This window comes from Antennarius striatus, chromosome 14 (genome assembly GCF_040054535.1).
Source record: "Antennarius striatus isolate MH-2024 chromosome 14, ASM4005453v1, whole genome shotgun sequence".
NCBI classification, from domain to species: Eukaryota; Metazoa; Chordata; class Actinopteri; order Lophiiformes; family Antennariidae; genus Antennarius; species Antennarius striatus.
Window position 1 is genome coordinate 1,448,996 of NC_090789.1, and position 17,776 is coordinate 1,466,771.

Below are 17,776 nucleotides of genomic sequence, written 5' to 3' on the forward strand. Positions count from 1 at the left end.
AAAACCACGACGGACTCTTTTATTCTCACCTCCGAACGGAAACGGATCGTTTGTCACGCGGCGGTTTATTTAGTTCCACAAACAACGCGCGACGCCGCATGCTAATATCCGGAAAGCGACACGCCCGCACCTATGCGTCCTCGCCCTACACGTGTGTGTGTGTGTGTGTGTGTGTGTGTGTGTGTGTGTGTGTGTGTGTGTGTGTGTGTGTGTGTAGCGTATGGATGACTTTGTGCGGATTTATGCACACTCACGGCTGACGCCGGCGTTGGGGAGAGCGGCTGCCGCATTGCTCGGAATCGCTAAGCAGCTGTAGCGCTCCATCAGGGCGATCGATCACGTCCCCCCTCGCTCTGAATCCCAATCAGACGGTGGGGGGGGGCCGGAGCTGGAGTGGACCGATATGCACCGCCCATACCAACCGGAAACCGGGAGCTGAGGCGGAAGGAAGCTAGATTTTTTCGGAGCCGTTTTGCGTGGTTTTCGCAGCCGTTTGTTATAACTGAGACGTATCACTTCCTGAAAATGAGACGTGCTTTAATTAAAAAGTTGAGCGTAAACTGGGGGGGTTGAGGATGGGGGGGTGGGCGGGGTGTTCGCCGCCATCTGCTGTCGACTCCACATCCCATGTAATCACCAGGAAGTCAAACGTTACTCCATAAAAAACCCAAAACGGGACGCGTTTGCCAGCCGCCGACGGCGCCGCTCGCCTCCATCTGCTGCCGTCGAGTGTTATCCGTGTGTGTGTGGGGGGTTAAGCTCCGCCCCTCTCTCACGCCATTGGTCTCTCACTTCCTGTTAAACACGGCGGACTTCCTGTTTGTTCGTTTTCCCAAGGCCGGGTTAAATTTACCAGGAGGTGCCCGTGTTCTTATTTCCTGACACGAGACGGCGACCGGTGGACACACACACACACACACACACACACACACACACACACACACACACACACACACACACACACACACACACACACACACACCTCTGACAGATATAGACTTGAGAGCGTTTGCACACTGGGGTGTTTGCTGTGTGTGTGTGTGTGTGTGTGTGTGCATTGCGTGGTGTGTTTGTTCTACCACAGCTATGTGTGTGTCGGGGGGGGGGTGCAGGAGTGTGTATGGGGGTTTCATTAGCATCGTACGGATGTTGACATTCCTCATGGGTCAGAGGCGGCGGTGCGTGGCGTCGATCGCACAACTTTCTGGTTGTGTGTCAGATCTCACAGTGTAGTCGTCATAGCTGTTACACACACACACACACACACACACACACACACACACACACATATGCCTGTGTGTGGCGCGCGGGGGGGGGGCCTCCCTGGAGGGGGGGTTGTTGAGCTGTCAAAGCAGGATGGATGAAGAAGATGCCCTGCATAGCAAAGGACCCAGGGGACACACACACACACACACACACACACACACACACACACACACACACACACACACACACACACACACACACACACACGCTGACATGTGCGTACCCTTGTTTACACATCAGACATGATGTTGATAGAGAAATATTTCCGGGTGGGGTGGGGGGGGGCGTCAGCTGCCAGATGGCGTTTGGTTTAGTATGGATGGAGGTTGACTCCTCCCCCCACCTGGAGTGGGTGTGGTCACCTGTTTGCAATCTGCAACTCCACCACTAGATGTCAGCGAGGGGCACGCCCTTTCAGAATAAAATAGCGAAGGATCGACGCTCCCGGGACGCTCAACGAGCTCACCTGTGGAGGTGTGGCCAGAGGGGGGGAGGAGTCACACCTGTGGAGGTGTGGTTATTTGTGGATCGATTTTCAAACCAGACGACCGTCGTGTTTTTATTTTTTACTTTTTAATTTTTAATTTTTTTTTTAGATTTTGATCCAAAGCAGGCGAACATCTGGGACGCCCTCAGAGTGAGACGTCCCAGAGGAGCCCCAACAGAAGATCTTCGGGAAGCCGACCAATCCCGTCGCTTCGAACAACGACTCCTTTATTTGCGAGGGTCTGGAAAAGAAGTCAGAGCGGCGAAACGAAACGCGAGTCATCAGACGATCCAGCACAAACGTTTTGTGGAATGTCTCTCCTTGGAAGTCCAGACGAGTGAGATAATGAGGGGTTGTTGGCTCCAATCCCTCCTGCACAGGTGTGAGCGACCGCTAGCGCTAACGCCGCTGACTGACGACTCTTCATGTGTCGAAGAAAAGAAAGAAAACCGGGACAAATTCTGCTTTTAGTGCAACCGTTCTTTTCTTTCCCCGCCGTGCTGTTTTCTCCTCGGCCGGGCCGCCTCAGCAGCCGCCGTCGCCGCCCCCTCCCCCCCTAAACCGTCTGGGGTGACAGCAGAAAAGAGATATAGGACGGAGGGAGGATGTGGTAACGGCGGGGGGAGAGAGCGAGCTCTTAAGTAGATTGCAAAGAACAGCCGAGACACGAGTGTGAATATTAAACGGGGGCTCCTCCGTCCTGCAGGCCTGCGGCGCCGCCGCCAGACGACAACGGCGCCGGCGCCGGCGTCTCAGACGCGTTCGCGATCTATCAAAACCGTCCAGCAAGGAATTAGCATAAACGAATTGGAAAGGAAGTTTCTTGTTTAAACGGTGATGATGGGCGGCGGAAGAGGAGGAGGAAGAGGAGGAAGGGGGAGGGGCTTACCTGGAATGCCTGGCGGGGTTTTCAGGTATTTCCCGTTGAAGTGCTGAATCACGACTTCACACTTCTCCGTCGACTCCATCCTGTAACAGAAAGAGTCGATTAAAGTCGACGAGCTTCGACTTTTAACCGTCGCGGCGGGGGAGAACGACGGCCACGCCCCCAAAAACGGGATGGAGGGACGAAGGAGGAGGAAGGTGGAGCTGATGGAGAGTCACGCCTCCTTTTGGAGTGGGAGGAGGACAACCCGGCTCATCTTTTCGTCATAATTGACTGGATCAAACGTCGGTGGGCGGAGCTAGCTGGCTTTGATGTCTAGCGTCTCGAAAATGTTGGGAGGCGCGTTTGTTTTATGGTCGTGGCGGTGTGGCGCTGTTTAACCCTTTAAAGACTAGACGCCCGAAAGTATCGGGGCGCTATTAACAAACCCGTTTCGGGGCTTCAAGCGAGACGTTCCAAGAAAATCCCCGTGCCGACGGTATATAATATCCTCCCGCAATGTGCAGAATCCCATTTCTGAGCGTTTCAAGCGTTTCCGGTTGGCCCAGAAACGCTCGAAACGGTTCGGGGAGGACCGTTTCAAGCGTTTCCGGGCCAACTGGGACGTACTGAAAAATCCCCGTGCCGACGGTATATAATATCCTCCCGGAATGTGCAGAATCCCATTTCTGAGCGGATATTCGTGCTCTCTTCGTAAATACTCGCATCATCTTGTCAGAATCTCACTTCCCCGTCTCTCATCATCCTCCTATTTCCATCTTCATCCTCTTTTTTTTTTTTTTTAAAGCAGAGCTTCTTTATCGCTCCCTCCGTTCCATCCATCTTACTCCGGCCCGTCTGCACCTCTTCTTTTTGACGTCTCTCTCGTTCCTCTCCATCTTTCAACCTCGCTTATTTTCTCCATCGTTCAGCGTTACCCTCCTCCTCCTCCTCCTCCTCCTCTCACACCTCATCCCTCTCTCTCTCCATCCTTTTCCACATCCTCCTCTCTCTCCGTCTCTTTTCCGAATACGTAATCTTTTACACTTCCTGGCGTCATCCGTCTCTCTCCTCATCCCTCCTTCTTTCCTGTCTTCCCTGCGTTTCAGAGGACTGATATTAACCAGCTGGTGTCAGTCTGTCGTTCACTAATCACCGGCCTTGAACGCATCGCGGCTCCAAATTAAATCAGTGGAGCCCTGTTTTCCAGCTCGTTCAAAGAAAATGCAAATCAGGGATGGAACGGCTAAAATTTCAAGATTTTCTTTATTTTATTATTTGATAAAATATTTTTTATCAAACGAAAAAAAAAAAAAAAAAAATCCTGTTTCCTAAAACATTAAACGTCAAAACAGATGCAATTCTTTGTAAAAACCAAGAAGAATATAAGGTAGAAATGTGTTAAATCAGAATTTAAATAAGTGTTTGAATGAATAATGGAATAAAAGGAGCTCAAATATAATGAAGCCTTCGGTGACAGCCTTCAGCAACTGACAGCTTTAAATAGGACTCAAATTATTCCTGCTTTATTTCTCATTTTATTTTGGCGGGGAGGATTTCATTTCCTGTGTTGTGGGACGAGGCGTGTGGGTTTAAAATGACAAATCTGATCGAAGGTGTGTGAAAAACACATTTACATTTGGATTTAGGAACCCTTACCTGTAAAAAACGTGTTCAAAAAACACGTTTAAAAAAATGTTTAAAAAAATGTTTAAAAATGTCTCTTAGTTTATTATTAAGTATTTTTACCGTCGTGATCTTTATTCCGTCTGTATGTTTCATTTATTCCATGATTTCTTTCTACATTGTTGTTCACCCCTCATCTGACAACACACACACACACACACACACACACACACACACACACACACACACACACACTCAACCTGGGATCGTTTTTCCTCCTCCAGCCGGCAGGTGGACGTTAAACGGTGAGAAAACGCGTTAGCCCGTTAGCTAGCATCCAGATGCTTGTTTTTTGGGGGGGAGGACCGGCCAGGTGGGAGGCGGGAGAGGAGGCGGGGCTCTCTGAGCTGCTGGTTAATGGCATCAGGTGCTGCTGTCTGCAGTGATTATGGGCTGGGCGGCGGTAATGGGCTCTGATAACGGTAATGGAGCGGCCCACAAACACTTAGCTGGGTTTACTCCCTCTAACGACCCCCCCGGCCCGAAACCCGTCTGCCGATTCGAGGAGGAGCCGCGATCCCCGTCGCTCCTCCTCGGAGCTCCTGATCGATCAGCGATTCGCTTCAATCCTGACGATCCGTAGCGAGATAAAACTTGGTTTTCATTCTGCCGCCGCCGCCGCCGCTCCGTGGCTCGGCTTTCCATTCCCGGCGGCGCGTCGTCGCCTCCTTCCCATCACCTTCTCTTTCTCCTCATAATAACCTCTATGATTAGTTCTTCTACCCGGCCATAGTTTCACTCTCCCATCGCTCTCCCCTCTTCCTCCTCCTCCTCTTCCTCCTCCTGCTGGGGGCAGGTGTGAACAGGTGGCCTATGGCAGGTCGTCGTTCACGCCTCCCCGCGGCCGTGTCACCTTTTGGTGCACGAGTACCGGCTCGTGCGTCCCGCTGTAAATACCAGAGGAATTCAGCGATTAATCAGAGCAGGCCATTAAGAAAAATCCTTGCAAGATGGCAGCGCTGTGGTCGCCGTGGCGACCTCCAGGTAAACAAGGGAGGAAGGCGCCGAGAGGACGGGGCGCCCGGCGGCCCAAGGACGCGTCGGACGCCAGTTTTTGAGGGATAAATGAGCCGAAATGAAAAGCGGCGGGTGGAGATCGGCCAACGCAACTCATCCCCAACGCAACGTCGCAAACAAACGAAACGACCCGCAAACCTTCCTTAAAGTTCCGACAGGTGTGTACAGGTGTGTGTGTACAGGTGTGTGTGTACAGGTGTGTGTGTTCACGTGGGTCTGTCTGGGTAAGGGGGGGGGCTCCGGCGTACCTGGCGAAGCCGACTCCTCTGCTGACCCCGTTGGCGTCCCTCAGTATCCTGGTGGAGATGACGTGTCCCAGCGGCTTCAGCATGTTCTCCAGCTCCTGCTCGTCCATCGACACGGGCAGGTTGGAGATGTACAGGTTGGTGGGGTCCTGCTCCTGTTGCTATGGAAACGGGGAGAGGAGGGAGGAGGCGTCAATGACGGTTTTGAGGCAGGGCGAAACCAAACATCTCTGGAGAGGCGACGTGTTGCCCCGTCCCGCCCCTGGAGACCGCCGCTCACTGGACGGTGGGCGGAGCCGCTCCCTCCCCCCTTGGCTCCACCCCATTCCTCACTTCCCACCTACTCAGGTGAGTAGGCAACCAGGTAACGACCCAATCAGACGTGCCAGAGTTGGGGATGTTAACCACATTTTCATATCTTTCCACCATCGTAGCCGTGGGCTAACGCTAACAGTTAAGGAAGTAAAAAAACCAAAGGGCGTCCGTGCGAACAAACACTCGGGAACAAACTTCTGCCTTTCAAACTGCAGTAAAAAAAGTGTATTGAATGCCTTTATTCCGGCTAACGCGATCAGAAAGCTGCGCGGCGATCCACGTAGGAAGACAATCTCTTAATGGTCGGGATCTGTCGTCATAAATAAAAGCTTCCGAATCCGTCTTGAATAACAATTGTGAGTAGTTGCAATTTAGTGAGACAAACATCCATAAAAGAATTTATGGAATGAAATAAATACGATGGGAAAATATTAAGTAGAGGCCGCGTTCGCCAATTCCTGTCGCATAAAGCTCAAGCGCTGGCGTGGAGACAAGAGGAGCAAGGACAAGAGGAAGACGAGTCCGAGACGGGGGCAGGCAAACTTTACCTGCACACAGAAAAGACGAGTCAGTCGCCGTCTATAAAACACAAGGACTTTTGCACTTTAAGCATAAGAAACACTTCCATGTTTCGTAGGTTTGTCGCACTTAGCGCCACGGAGAAGTGAAGCGATGCAACGGTGTTTGCGTAACGCGTGTGGCGTAATTAAATCGACGGCACACTCGTCGCCGTCCTTCCTTTGAGGCTCATCGGAAACGTGAGGCGACGGTTTTGTAGGATTATCCCGAAGCCGTCGGGCGGTCTGGATCAAAGAGTTAACTGACAAAGTCGCTCGCTATGCTGACGATACCAGACTTTACGTGAATGAACTCGATCTCGCCGGCGCGACGGGATGAGAGGCGGTAATTTGCGTGCGTGGGCTAATGGCGAAGGGCCACGTTTGCAGAGGATTATCACGCCGCCGTCACGGTAAGTTTCCTCTTTGATGATGTTCGGCGCTGCAAAGCCCCAGATACCCAGGATGAGGAGGTTACGGCGAAACGGGAAAGCTTTGACGGGGGGGGGGGGGCGAAACAGGTTCCAGCGAGGAGACGTCATTTCAGGCTCGGCTGTCAGGTCGTGAATGAAACCGTAATGGAGGTGCGTGTGCAGGTACACGCACGTGGATCACGCCGTCACGCTTAGCGGTGCCCCGCCCCTCGAGTGGCATCGTTGTGACGCTAATGGAACGACCGCGGGCTATTCCGAGTATAATTCCTTCACCTTGCCACGAGGAGGACAGGAGGAACCCAACTGTGTGCAAGCAGGAAGAGGAAGGGGGGGGCGGGGGTTAGACGTGTCATTTCCTGCTGACGGATGGCCCCCGCGCCCGAGCTGACAGCCCAGTGGCTGTTATTCCATTTGGACACCCTGGTCTGTTTACCTCGCCGTAATTTGCGAGAACATTACCGGGGGGGGGGGTGTTGGGTATGAGTGGAAAGAGAGGGAAAGAAAACGGAGGTGAAAATCTGGTGTGTCGATCACGGCTATAAAAGGTGGGAGGGGTAAGGAAGGGGAGGATGGCGACGACGGCTGATGTGACAGACGGATAGGACACATTAAAGGAAGCCCCTCTGACGGCGCAGGAGGGGGACGAGACGTTGGCCGTTAGAAGTGTCGGGTTCGGCCCCCGGCGCTCTAGGGGCGGGATCTATTTATCCGATAAAAGTTCCTCGGATAGATGAGTGTCATGACCGGGGGCGGGGCATCAAACGGCGAGCCTTCGCTTCACTCATCCCGTCTTTCGACCTCTCCCTTTGTCCAACTTTTGTATTTGCGGACTTTTTTCATTCTTTGCCCCCCCCCCCCCCCAAATTTGCTCAGGATGACATCACTTCCTGTCATTCATTCATTCTCCAATCCCCTCAGGCTTAGCCTAACCTAGCGGCGGTTACTTGACGTTAAAAAGCCTGACATCAAAGCCTGTGCTGTGATGTCATCATTGTGAACCGTCTGCTTGTTCGGCTTTAATTAAAGCCTGATTTTAATGCAAAAGATAATTCTTTCAAGCGATAAAAACATAAAAACAGCGGAACACGAGGCTCACCTTCAACACGCCGCGCCATCTGGACGGATTACGACGCTACCTGGTTGAATAAGAATCTCACAAATTAGCATACGCCGCTGTAGAATTCCTCTCGTGTGCGCCATCCAATAGCGAGGCCCGGTCGGCCCCCGAGGCGCCGAGGAGTTTAGCGTTCCCTTAAGATGTACGCTCATTCTCCGGGATAATTCCGAGTCTGACGCGGAACAAATCGGGGCGATGCATTATTGAGCTTTAAGGCGAGATTTTGATTCGCCAAATCTCAGCGGAGCTCGAGGTGAAACGTTCACGACCTTCTAATACATAAGTCGGACGATTCCGGAATATCATCCCGGAGCCATCCATCTTTTTTTAAGACGTATATGCGCTGATGGAATTACACCTTTACCTGACAACAGACGTAACACCTCTAAGATTACGTCTGCCATCAGTGTCACAGCTCATACATTTTGATGCTGGGTTAATGCGAATTTAAATGGGTGGATATGCGCTTTGCCCGCTTAATCACGACCCCCCTCCCCCCCCGATTTGATTTTGTATCTCCCTCAGTGAGCTAATATTCCAGAGATTAAAATTTCATGTGGAGCTGATATCAAAAATTCATTATTAACATGGAAGATGGGGACGCCGTCGTATCCGGCGCGCCGGCGCAAGGACACAAAACTCATGCATGCATAGTGTAACGCAGCTCGGATGCACTCAAGACAATCCCCCCCAGGACTTCCGATGTAAAAATATTGGGGAATTTCCCTTAAAAAAGTAATTAATTGGAGAGCATACAACATTCGCAAACACCTTCCTGTTTTTTTGTTTTTTTTTGCGATACGTGTCCGTCGGCGTCACCTTCATATTTTTCCATTAAGGTGTTTGCAACAACAGCTCATTGTGTCGTTTCCAGGGTAAACGCGTCCCCGCGCCTCATGCATCATTCATGATATCATTTCTGAGATTGAATTCCTCCTGGCTGACATCGTGTGGAGGTGAGGAGTGCTGGTGATAGTTTTGGTTTTGAAGAAGCGGGGGTGGGGTGGGGATAGAGCCGTTTGATTCCCTGTATTGACGAAAAACGCAAATGTCTCTCAGGACCGGCGCGGGAAAAGCTCCGGCGTCTGACTTCCGCGTGACTTTCCTCAGTCTGTTTGTTGATGGAGGAGAAATCTCCACCTTCCTGACCTCCTTTTCAAATCGGTGACGTAATCTTTTCTCGTTCTATCCATACGGTCGCTCTGTTCCTACCGGGAGCTAACGGGATGCTAACTTTAAACATTCCCTGCAGGGCTTTCTCGAATGGAGTGATCGGAAAATATTGCATCGCGGTGTCAAATGAGGTGCATCCATATTAGACCCTCCCCTTATGTCCGAGAACCTGTCGGCCAGACTGGACCGGAGTTACGGAGGTGGCTCCGCCCACGACGCTTCTCTATGGCGAAATATTTGACGGCAAGCATGACTTAAAAGACTACAGTATTTTCCGCACTATAAGGCGCACCTAAAAGCCTTTAATTTTCTCAAAAACTGACGGTGCGCCTTATAACCCAGTGCGCCTTATATATGAGAGGGGTTTGAAATAGACCATCCATTGAAGGTGGGCCTTATAGTACGGAAAATGCTGTAATGCTAATGCTAGCAGCTCTGTCGGTTCTGTTCTAGAAGGGTAGCTTGCTCCGATGCTAAAAATTTGTTTGTACTTGATCTGACAAAAACTGGTCGGGGTGATGGCTCGCCAGCTTTTATTACAGGCTTTTTTTTGATTGGCCGTTGAAAAACGACGTCATCCGAATCCAGGAAGCGTGACAAAGTCTTTTGTTTTCCGCTCCACTTTTTGTTTTCCACTCCATCACCCGCCCGCCAAATGGAGGCACAACGCAATTTTCACTTATGAATCTAGTGCAAAGCAAATAGCGAGCGCCGTTTTCCCCGCTCCTGCAAACACATCCCGAAGAACGACCGGTGGGTCGCCGACTCATTTGTTATTCCTTAATGTCGCACGGCTCGCCGGGGGAACGCCACGGCCGCCACGTGAAACCTACGCGTCCGACGTCTAACCGCCTTACGTCTTGCGCGGAGAAGCGACGGCGCGGCGGAGGCGAGGGCGGCGGAAAATATTGAAATATATATGAAAGAATTATTTCTCAATGGAAAACAGCAACAACAAAAGTAATAAAAAAGCAATAATGGAAGTGTTGAGCGGGGAAAGCCACTCAGAACAAATCAACATTTATGTGACATCAGTCAGGTTCAGTGGCGGAACCGATGCAATGATTTTCAATTACAAGCGCGATGCGGAGTATTAGTTCCCGTTGCCGCGCCGAAACACGGGTTCTCCAGAGCCACCGTAAAACACGCGTTGATTTTAAACAGACAGGAAGAGAATGAATGCGCTATCCTGCGCTCGTTCATCACCCTTCCTGCCCGACGGATGAATCCGCGTTTAGCCGAATTAAACGGAAACGACGCGGTATGTCGCCTCGATTGTTTCCGACCCAACCAACGTAAAATTGGTCAAATTGCGAGGGTCACGCGAAATAAAAAAACCAAGCCGATCCGCCCAGGGAGGAGCATCGTTAGCCGAGGATGACCTACATAGAAGGGACGGATGCTCGTTTCCGTCTGGTTCCGCCCTAAAAGGCTCGGCGGCGGCGGTTTTAGAGGGAGATAATGTGTTTGTTATGGACGCTAATGACACGGCGGAGGGAAGCTAATAACCTGCACAGGTGTCCCGCCGAGTCCGACTGGCGCGTCGCTCTCAACCCGGGAAAAATAAAAAAAGTTGGGGAACGCAGCCAAGGAGGAAACTCTTTAACGGTGGAGGATCAGGAAGCACCGCCCCTCATGACGGATGTTGACATGACAACCGAAGGAGACGACGAGCAGGAAACGGGAAGACGTCACGTGAAACTCGTAATGAAGGAGGATCGCATGTGAGGTTGACGGCGAATGAGCATCCTTCATCGGATGTCAGCTCCGGCTTTGATGACTGCGGATAATTAACTGTCACATGTCGCTGTAGGTTCTGGCATTTCCATCGGCGCTCCATCATCTGTAACCGCCGTTCCAGAGGACATTAACATGGTCAGCGTCGCCGCCGCTGCCGCCGCTGCCGCCGCGGATACGTGACTCTGGTGAATCGGCGAAGATGCACGCGGCGGTGATGACAGGATGTGATGTTCAGGCCTGTTGTGTGAGTTTAAACAATAAACACACCGACGCCGAGCAGGAAACGCCAGCCTGCGCTATAAATCCTTCAACAAGCCGTCGCGGCTAATCACCAGCGCGCTATCCGGACTGAATCTAATGAGCTCCTAATTTGAGAGCGTCTGCGTCATTAGCGCGGCCCACAGTTTGATGCCACAGCTGTCAAAGAAGAGTCGACGTGGCAACGGGCGCGGCGTGGCGTCGGCTTTGGTGTCTGCTAGAGGATGAGAGCAACGGACATCCTGTGAGGAACGGATGAGATACCAAAAGACGGTACCCAGATGTAGAGACGCAACGGCGTTAAGGGGACCAGAAATGAGGGGCAGGGCAAGAAAGACGAAGGGGGACCAGGATAGACTCAGAAAGAAGAACAAATATTTATACAGTAGAACATGAGATACGAGTTTAATCCATTCCGTCACTGAGATCGTAAAAATTCCCCATTAAAAGTAACTAAAATCATTTTAATTTGTTCCAGTCTTGTAAAAAAGCCCCAAACCTCCTAAATTATGAAAAAAAATTTTTTAAATTTTTTTTATCACTTTACCTGTGCATAATTAATTATGTATGTTACGTAAACAATATAAAGAATGAAAAGAAAAAACACACGGTCACGAGAACACACGAGCTACGTCTTTACTCCACAAATGAGAACGAGATCCGGTCTCACTGATGTCGTATCCATCCGCCAAATAGTGGTAAAGAACGAGATGCGGTCTCACTGATGTTGTATCCATCCGCCAACACGTGGTAAAGAACGAGATGCTGTATCACTGACTGACTTCCATGCGATGACATCATTCCAGGCTGCAGGTGTCACACATGACTCCAGACAGGGCGGAGGGATTTATTACCGGTCGTCCATTCCCAAGACGAACTGAGGGGATTATCGGTCATCACGCCGCGGTGTGATTAACAACACCCGTGTCCTTCCATTAGCATGACCTTGTTAAGCGTGTTGTGTGATTACAGGCTAGCGTGTGCCCAACATGTTGGCGGTGGTTGCTGTGATGTTGTCGGCGCTATTTGTGGCTGATTATTGCTGTTGTCGCCTTCGGGGTGACCTTAAGGCTCCTCCGGCTGCACTTGCCCCCCGCCCCCCCCATTCTTCGGTGTGAAGACCAGCCACGCTGTTCCCTCTGCCAATCCACCCCCCCTCCGCTCCCTGGCTGCTATAATTAGAGTAATTGGAATCAGATGATGCCGGTTTAATTGGAAAGGAATGCAGACGGGGCAACGGGGCTTTTCCGCACGGGAAAATCGGCGGTGGGGGAGCGAGTGCACGAGGCGGCGCGCCGGTTTGCCAAAAGGACGGAGTCGGCCGCTCTGGCTTTAATGAAACTGGCAGGATTAAGTCGTAAACAAACAAACAAACAAATAAATTACGGGGGCCGATGAAGTCTGAGCAGTCGGATTCCTTCTCATCTGTTCACGGCGAGGGCCGACGGGGCATAAGGGGTGTAAGGTGGCGTGTGGGTAAGAGGGGGATGGGGCGATCATGATACATATTGCATGATGAAAGTCGGATACACACTCGCCAACAAAGGAGCCGGAATATTAAAGGTTAGAATCCATCAGGAAGAGGGCAAGTTTCATTTAAACTGTGCCGGAAGCAAATTCGCCTTCCAAGTTAAAAGAGACGGCAGGAAAGAGTGAAACAGAAGGAGAGCGAGGAAGACGAGGAGGAGGAAGAGGAGGTGGCATTCGGCTGAAAGTCACAGCGGAAAATTCTGTCGTTGCTAACGCTGCAGTTGTCCTCCTATCCCAAAGGGGGCAGCGTTGCCTATCATTCATGCCATCCTCCATCTCTTTCAGGCGGGTATGAAATGTGTGCATGCATCTCGACACTTCCTGCTGGGCAGAGTCTTTATCTTCCTGCACCCCCCACCCCCACCCCACCCCCGATCTCAACGTAATTAGCATGGCGCTAGCGGATTCCCCAGCCGACACACAAAACTCATTAAACTCCACTAGCCTGCTTTTTCGCTGGCACACTCTGCTCGTCCCATATTAATCTTCCTTCTAACCCAAACTTTAATTCTCTGAGAAAATATTTATGTGGGGGGGGGGTAACTGCCCCCACATAAATATGGAACATCAACACAAGTTTATGGCGTCTTCATTCCGTTACACCAGATGCTGTTTTGTAACGTGATCCAAGGTCGGGTCTAACGAGCGTCGGGATAATCTTATGCGAGGTGCCTCCCCAAAGGGACCAGAGGTCGAAGCAAGACCGCCCACCCTTTCTCTCCTGCTCTACCCGTTACCGCCTGGATCTCCAGACTCGCTCGCCGCCTCCCTCGCCGCTAACAGGGCCACACAAACAAGGTCATTCCGGCCGCTGTGAGAGGAAGATGTATCATTTACCGGGAGATGGATGACAGGATGTCTCCGCAAAAAGCTTTTATTTTGACCATAAGTATTACTGCAACCCTCAAGCTCTCTTCCCCCGCCTTTACCCCCCTAATTGAACAAGGAGGCAAAAGACAACTGCCACTTGAGCTGCACAGGAAATTGCCTCTTGAGTATGATGGAAAACACACAAACCGTTGTTGAAAAATGGGCGGACTCGCTCAATAACCCGGCCAAAGATGACTGGAGATAGATTGGGCAAATTGGAGACGGCCATCCTTGATCACCTCTCCGGCCGGCGGGGTAAAGGACAGTAAACTCCTAGTATCACTTCCCATAAAGTTCCTGTCACACCGAAGTTAAAGGAGGGCAATGAAGATCCATTTAAAAGCAGGTTTCACCAAAGTTTTGCTGTTTCTGACAGCAAGAGACGCTCAAGGAAATATTCTCTTTTCAATCTTTAGCCCCTCGGAACGACGCTCCACCGGGAGGTGAGGAAGGTGACGGCGGGGTATCAACCCTTTCCGGTCAATCTGGAGAAAAGAACCTGACCTGGGGTGGCGGAGTGACCCCCCACGTCTCCGCCTCGCCTCGATCAAACCTGCTCAACGGGCGACCAACCGAATTATCTTGACATTTGCCCGCGCACGTCACACCAGGATAGGAGGATAGCAGCAAATTAGCAGCGCCGTAACAGTGTCACATTTGCAATGACTTTCTATTATCTCTGTGATTTATATAATAATATAGTTCCATCATGGGGTGATGAGTTTTTAATTAGCCGTAGAATTATCTGCGTTGTGAGTGGTGACCTTGAGGAGGCGGACGCCGATAACGGGGTGGAATTACATCGAGGGTCAGAATGTAAACACGGCTCTCGAGTCAAGATCGACATCAAAGCCAACATCCAAGAAAAGAACCCGTCCAGACTCCGGGATGTGAACCCGCCGGTTCCCCGGTTGTGTCCGTTCAGATTCATTAGCATACCGCAGGTTGTGCTAACATCTAAGGCTATCCGGGCAGGTAGCGGTCCCCAATTATGGTGGTGGTTTGGCCCCGCTCTTTGAAACGGTAATGGTGTCTGAGGACAGACACTGTAGGGGACAAACCAACGGAGACTCATTAGCGAGGAGCAGAGCTATGTGAAGAAGAGAATATTTGTGTCGCCTGAACTACTTTTTTTTAACCGTTTGTCAAGTAAATAAACAAATAAAACCCACGGGTGACGGACTGGAAGAGGGCGGACCGGGACAGGAAGCTGGACGGCGCTTGTCGGGGGCAGCAGCAGTTGGCTCAGCGCTGAAGTAGCACCAGGAGGGACGCCTGGATGGAACAAATGTGAGGCGTTGGCAGGTTGCAAAAGAGACAGCGACAGAAAGAGAGAGCTGAGAAGAGAGAGAGCGACGGATGGATGGATGGATGGATGGATGGATGGATGGATGGATGGAGGGAGGGTAGCCACAGGATGCTGTCTTGTAGCTCCGACAGAAGCTGGCGGCGGGATTGGGAGCGGCGCCGTGACAGATGTGCTGGGACTGCACACGCCGACAAAAGCATCAGACTCCAACTCCCGTTACGTCACTCTGATCCGTGATGACACGGTAACCGTGACAGCCGGCCGCCGCCGCCTGCGAAGTTGAGACGAGGACTTCTTAACGAGTCTTTTATGAATTCATAACAAAGAAATCTGGAAGGACGGCGAGAGAGGTAGGAGGAGTAGGGCAAGTTAATTACAGTGATCCCTCGTTACTCGCGATTAACGCGAATAACGAATTCCGCGATGTAAGAACAATTTATCTTATTATTATTAGTCAATGCTAACGTTGAAAGCTACACTATTTTCTGGACCATAAGGTGCACCTTCAATGAATGGGCTATTTTAAACATTTCCGTATATAAGGCGCACTGGATTACGAGGTGCATTGTTTGTTTTTGAGAAAATTAGAAGCTTTATAGCGCGGAAAATACTGTAATTGATTCAAGAGCTCCACTACGTAGAAAGTCCCAAGTAGAAATAGAGTTGACGCCCCTCCCCCCATTGCGTCAAATAACATGTTGATTTTGTCCGTGTTACAATATTTCATCATCTTAATTTGACCCAAATCCATATAAATAACAGAAAACACACACGAAACCACGTTTCCTCCTCATGCACAGAGAAAAAACAGTGCAGAAAGATGCCGAAGCATAAGGTGTTCGTTAACGGTGGTGGTGGCGGGCAGGGGCGGGGGGGGGGGGATCTCTTCCTTTAAAAAGACCCCCAGCATTTACATTCCCCTAAACCCTCGCCTTTCATGCCGAGCCTGCTTTCAATATCAAAGCTCCTCCGGAGCGCCTCTGGTGGAACGATAACAGAGAGACGGGGACTTTAGTGGGGATGTAAGATCTTGAAAAGAGAGCGATGAAGAGCAGGGAGGAAGAGAGACCGAGTGTGGGGGGGGGGTAGGAGTCGGGAAGACAGCATATCAATCGCCCCTTTAACTGACACATGTATTCTGAAGTGCCACCCCCCCTTCCCTTGAATTCGTATTAAATCTTCTTAAACATGCAGGGAAATGTGAGCACGACGCTCAGACTGTGATAAAGCATCATTAGGCGTCCGTGAAAGACGTTTGGATTGATGGCCGACAATAAGACGGGTGTGTAAAGGTTAAGGATGGTACGCCGAGGTGAGCGCGCGGCGCCGCACGTGTCGGCTTGCGTGCGCCGCTGTACCTCCAGGAATGTGGAGGCGACCGGGGCGACACCTGGAAGCAGTTTGAGGTAAATCGAGGTTGTTCCGCATGACTTGTGACGGCGCAACATGCGTGCCGCTCCGGGTTCACGTGTACGCATTTTTACGCGAGCTGTCAAAGTTTATATGTGTGTATGTTTGGTTAATGAAGGGAACGCGTAAAGGGAGTAAAACAAAGAACTCTTTCCCAGAACATGATGTCATGGCAGGCTGTAAATGAGGCAAAGCGCTGCCAACATTCCAAAGGGAAAAGTTTGATTTTGTTTTTTTTGACGAGCTAGAGTCACTTGGGATCGCGAAAAAATGTTTAAACCCGTAAAAGAGAGAGACTTCTGCCAGGTGTCGGGTTACATAAGACAACAGAAAACAGAACACAACAGATTTATTTATTTACAGTATTTTCCGCACTATAAGACGCACCTAAAAGCCTTTAATTTTCTCTTATTATGATTTGAACATGTCTCACAATTCGTGCATTTTGTCACGTGATGCAAACGTGCCTCACGATTGGTGCTTTTCTTATTTTGAAAAACTCCTTTGAAGAGCGGCACAAGTGTATATACTGTATATAATTACGTTAGAAGCCTATTGCAAACCTTTTTGGAGCTCAAAATCAATTCGATGAGCATGTTTTTGGTTGTTATGTGCAATAAAATATCTCTTCATATAGCTGAAGTTGATACATACCAAGCATGGGTATGTTAAATCATTTTTAATGTGGTATATAGAGACAAATATCAAAAGTACCAAAAAACGGCCCAAATACTGTAGGTCAGGGCTGTAAGGGTTAAAACCGGCCATTTGTTGAAGGTGCGCCTTATAGTGCAGAAAATACTGTATTCAAAATGAAAAAGTGAGATTAAAAAATCAAGGAAGGATCGAAAAATTGGGAGAAAGCCCCCCCCCCCGGACCTCCTAGCGGATAATGACTTCTCCTGCCTCCCTGATCTAACGGTTCCCAGGCAGCGGAGGAGGCTTGACCCCAGCCTGGTCCCCAGCTTCCTGGATACTTCCTGGAAAGCCCTGGATAACGGAGCGGCTCTGGCGTTCCCTGGTGTCAACAAGGGGAGGGGGGGGCCACCATGAAGGACTTCATCTGCAGCTACTTGTAGGCCGTCACCGCCACTTCAAATGGATTAACTACTCTCCTCGTTCTTCTACTTCCTGTCTCTGGACGCTAACGCTCCAGGAGTTAGCATCTGATTTTGAGCTCAGAGGAAATTCCATCTCCTGCAGACGAGGAGTGAAAAAAAAAACGGAAAAAAAAAGAAAACACCCCAGAAGTCTGTCAATTTTCCGCGAAAACTACAAATAGAGAATCAGACAGCAGCTCCTAAAGCTACGCGATGGCAATTTTCTTCTTTTGTGTTTTCTGACAGGCTGTGTACCCAAGAGGGGAGGAAAAAAATGGAGGTTTCCTTTGGGGGAGAGAGTTAACGACATGCTGAAGGCTTTTCAAACTGGGGGGTGGGGGAGGGGAGGTGGTGGTGGGGGGGTTGGCATGTGCCACTGTAAACAAGCTGAATGCTG

The 17,776-nt window shown here is 50.5% G+C and overlaps 1 protein-coding gene across 4 annotated transcripts in view; it reads right to left on the bottom strand.

Annotated features, from left to right (window-relative positions):
- Positions 1–17,776, bottom strand: part of rbms3 (RNA binding motif, single stranded interacting protein) — a 166,132-nt gene that overhangs the window by 34,791 nt on the left and 113,565 nt on the right. For all 4 annotated transcript variants that reach the window (XM_068332305.1, XM_068332308.1, XM_068332307.1 and 1 more), the window contains 2 exons: positions 5,570–5,727; positions 2,643–2,722 (listed from right to left, as the gene is read on the bottom strand). In XM_068332305.1, coding sequence (XP_068188406.1) covers positions 2,643–2,722; positions 5,570–5,727 — 238 coding nt within the window. The remainder of the gene's footprint in view (positions 1–2,642; positions 2,723–5,569; positions 5,728–17,776) is intronic.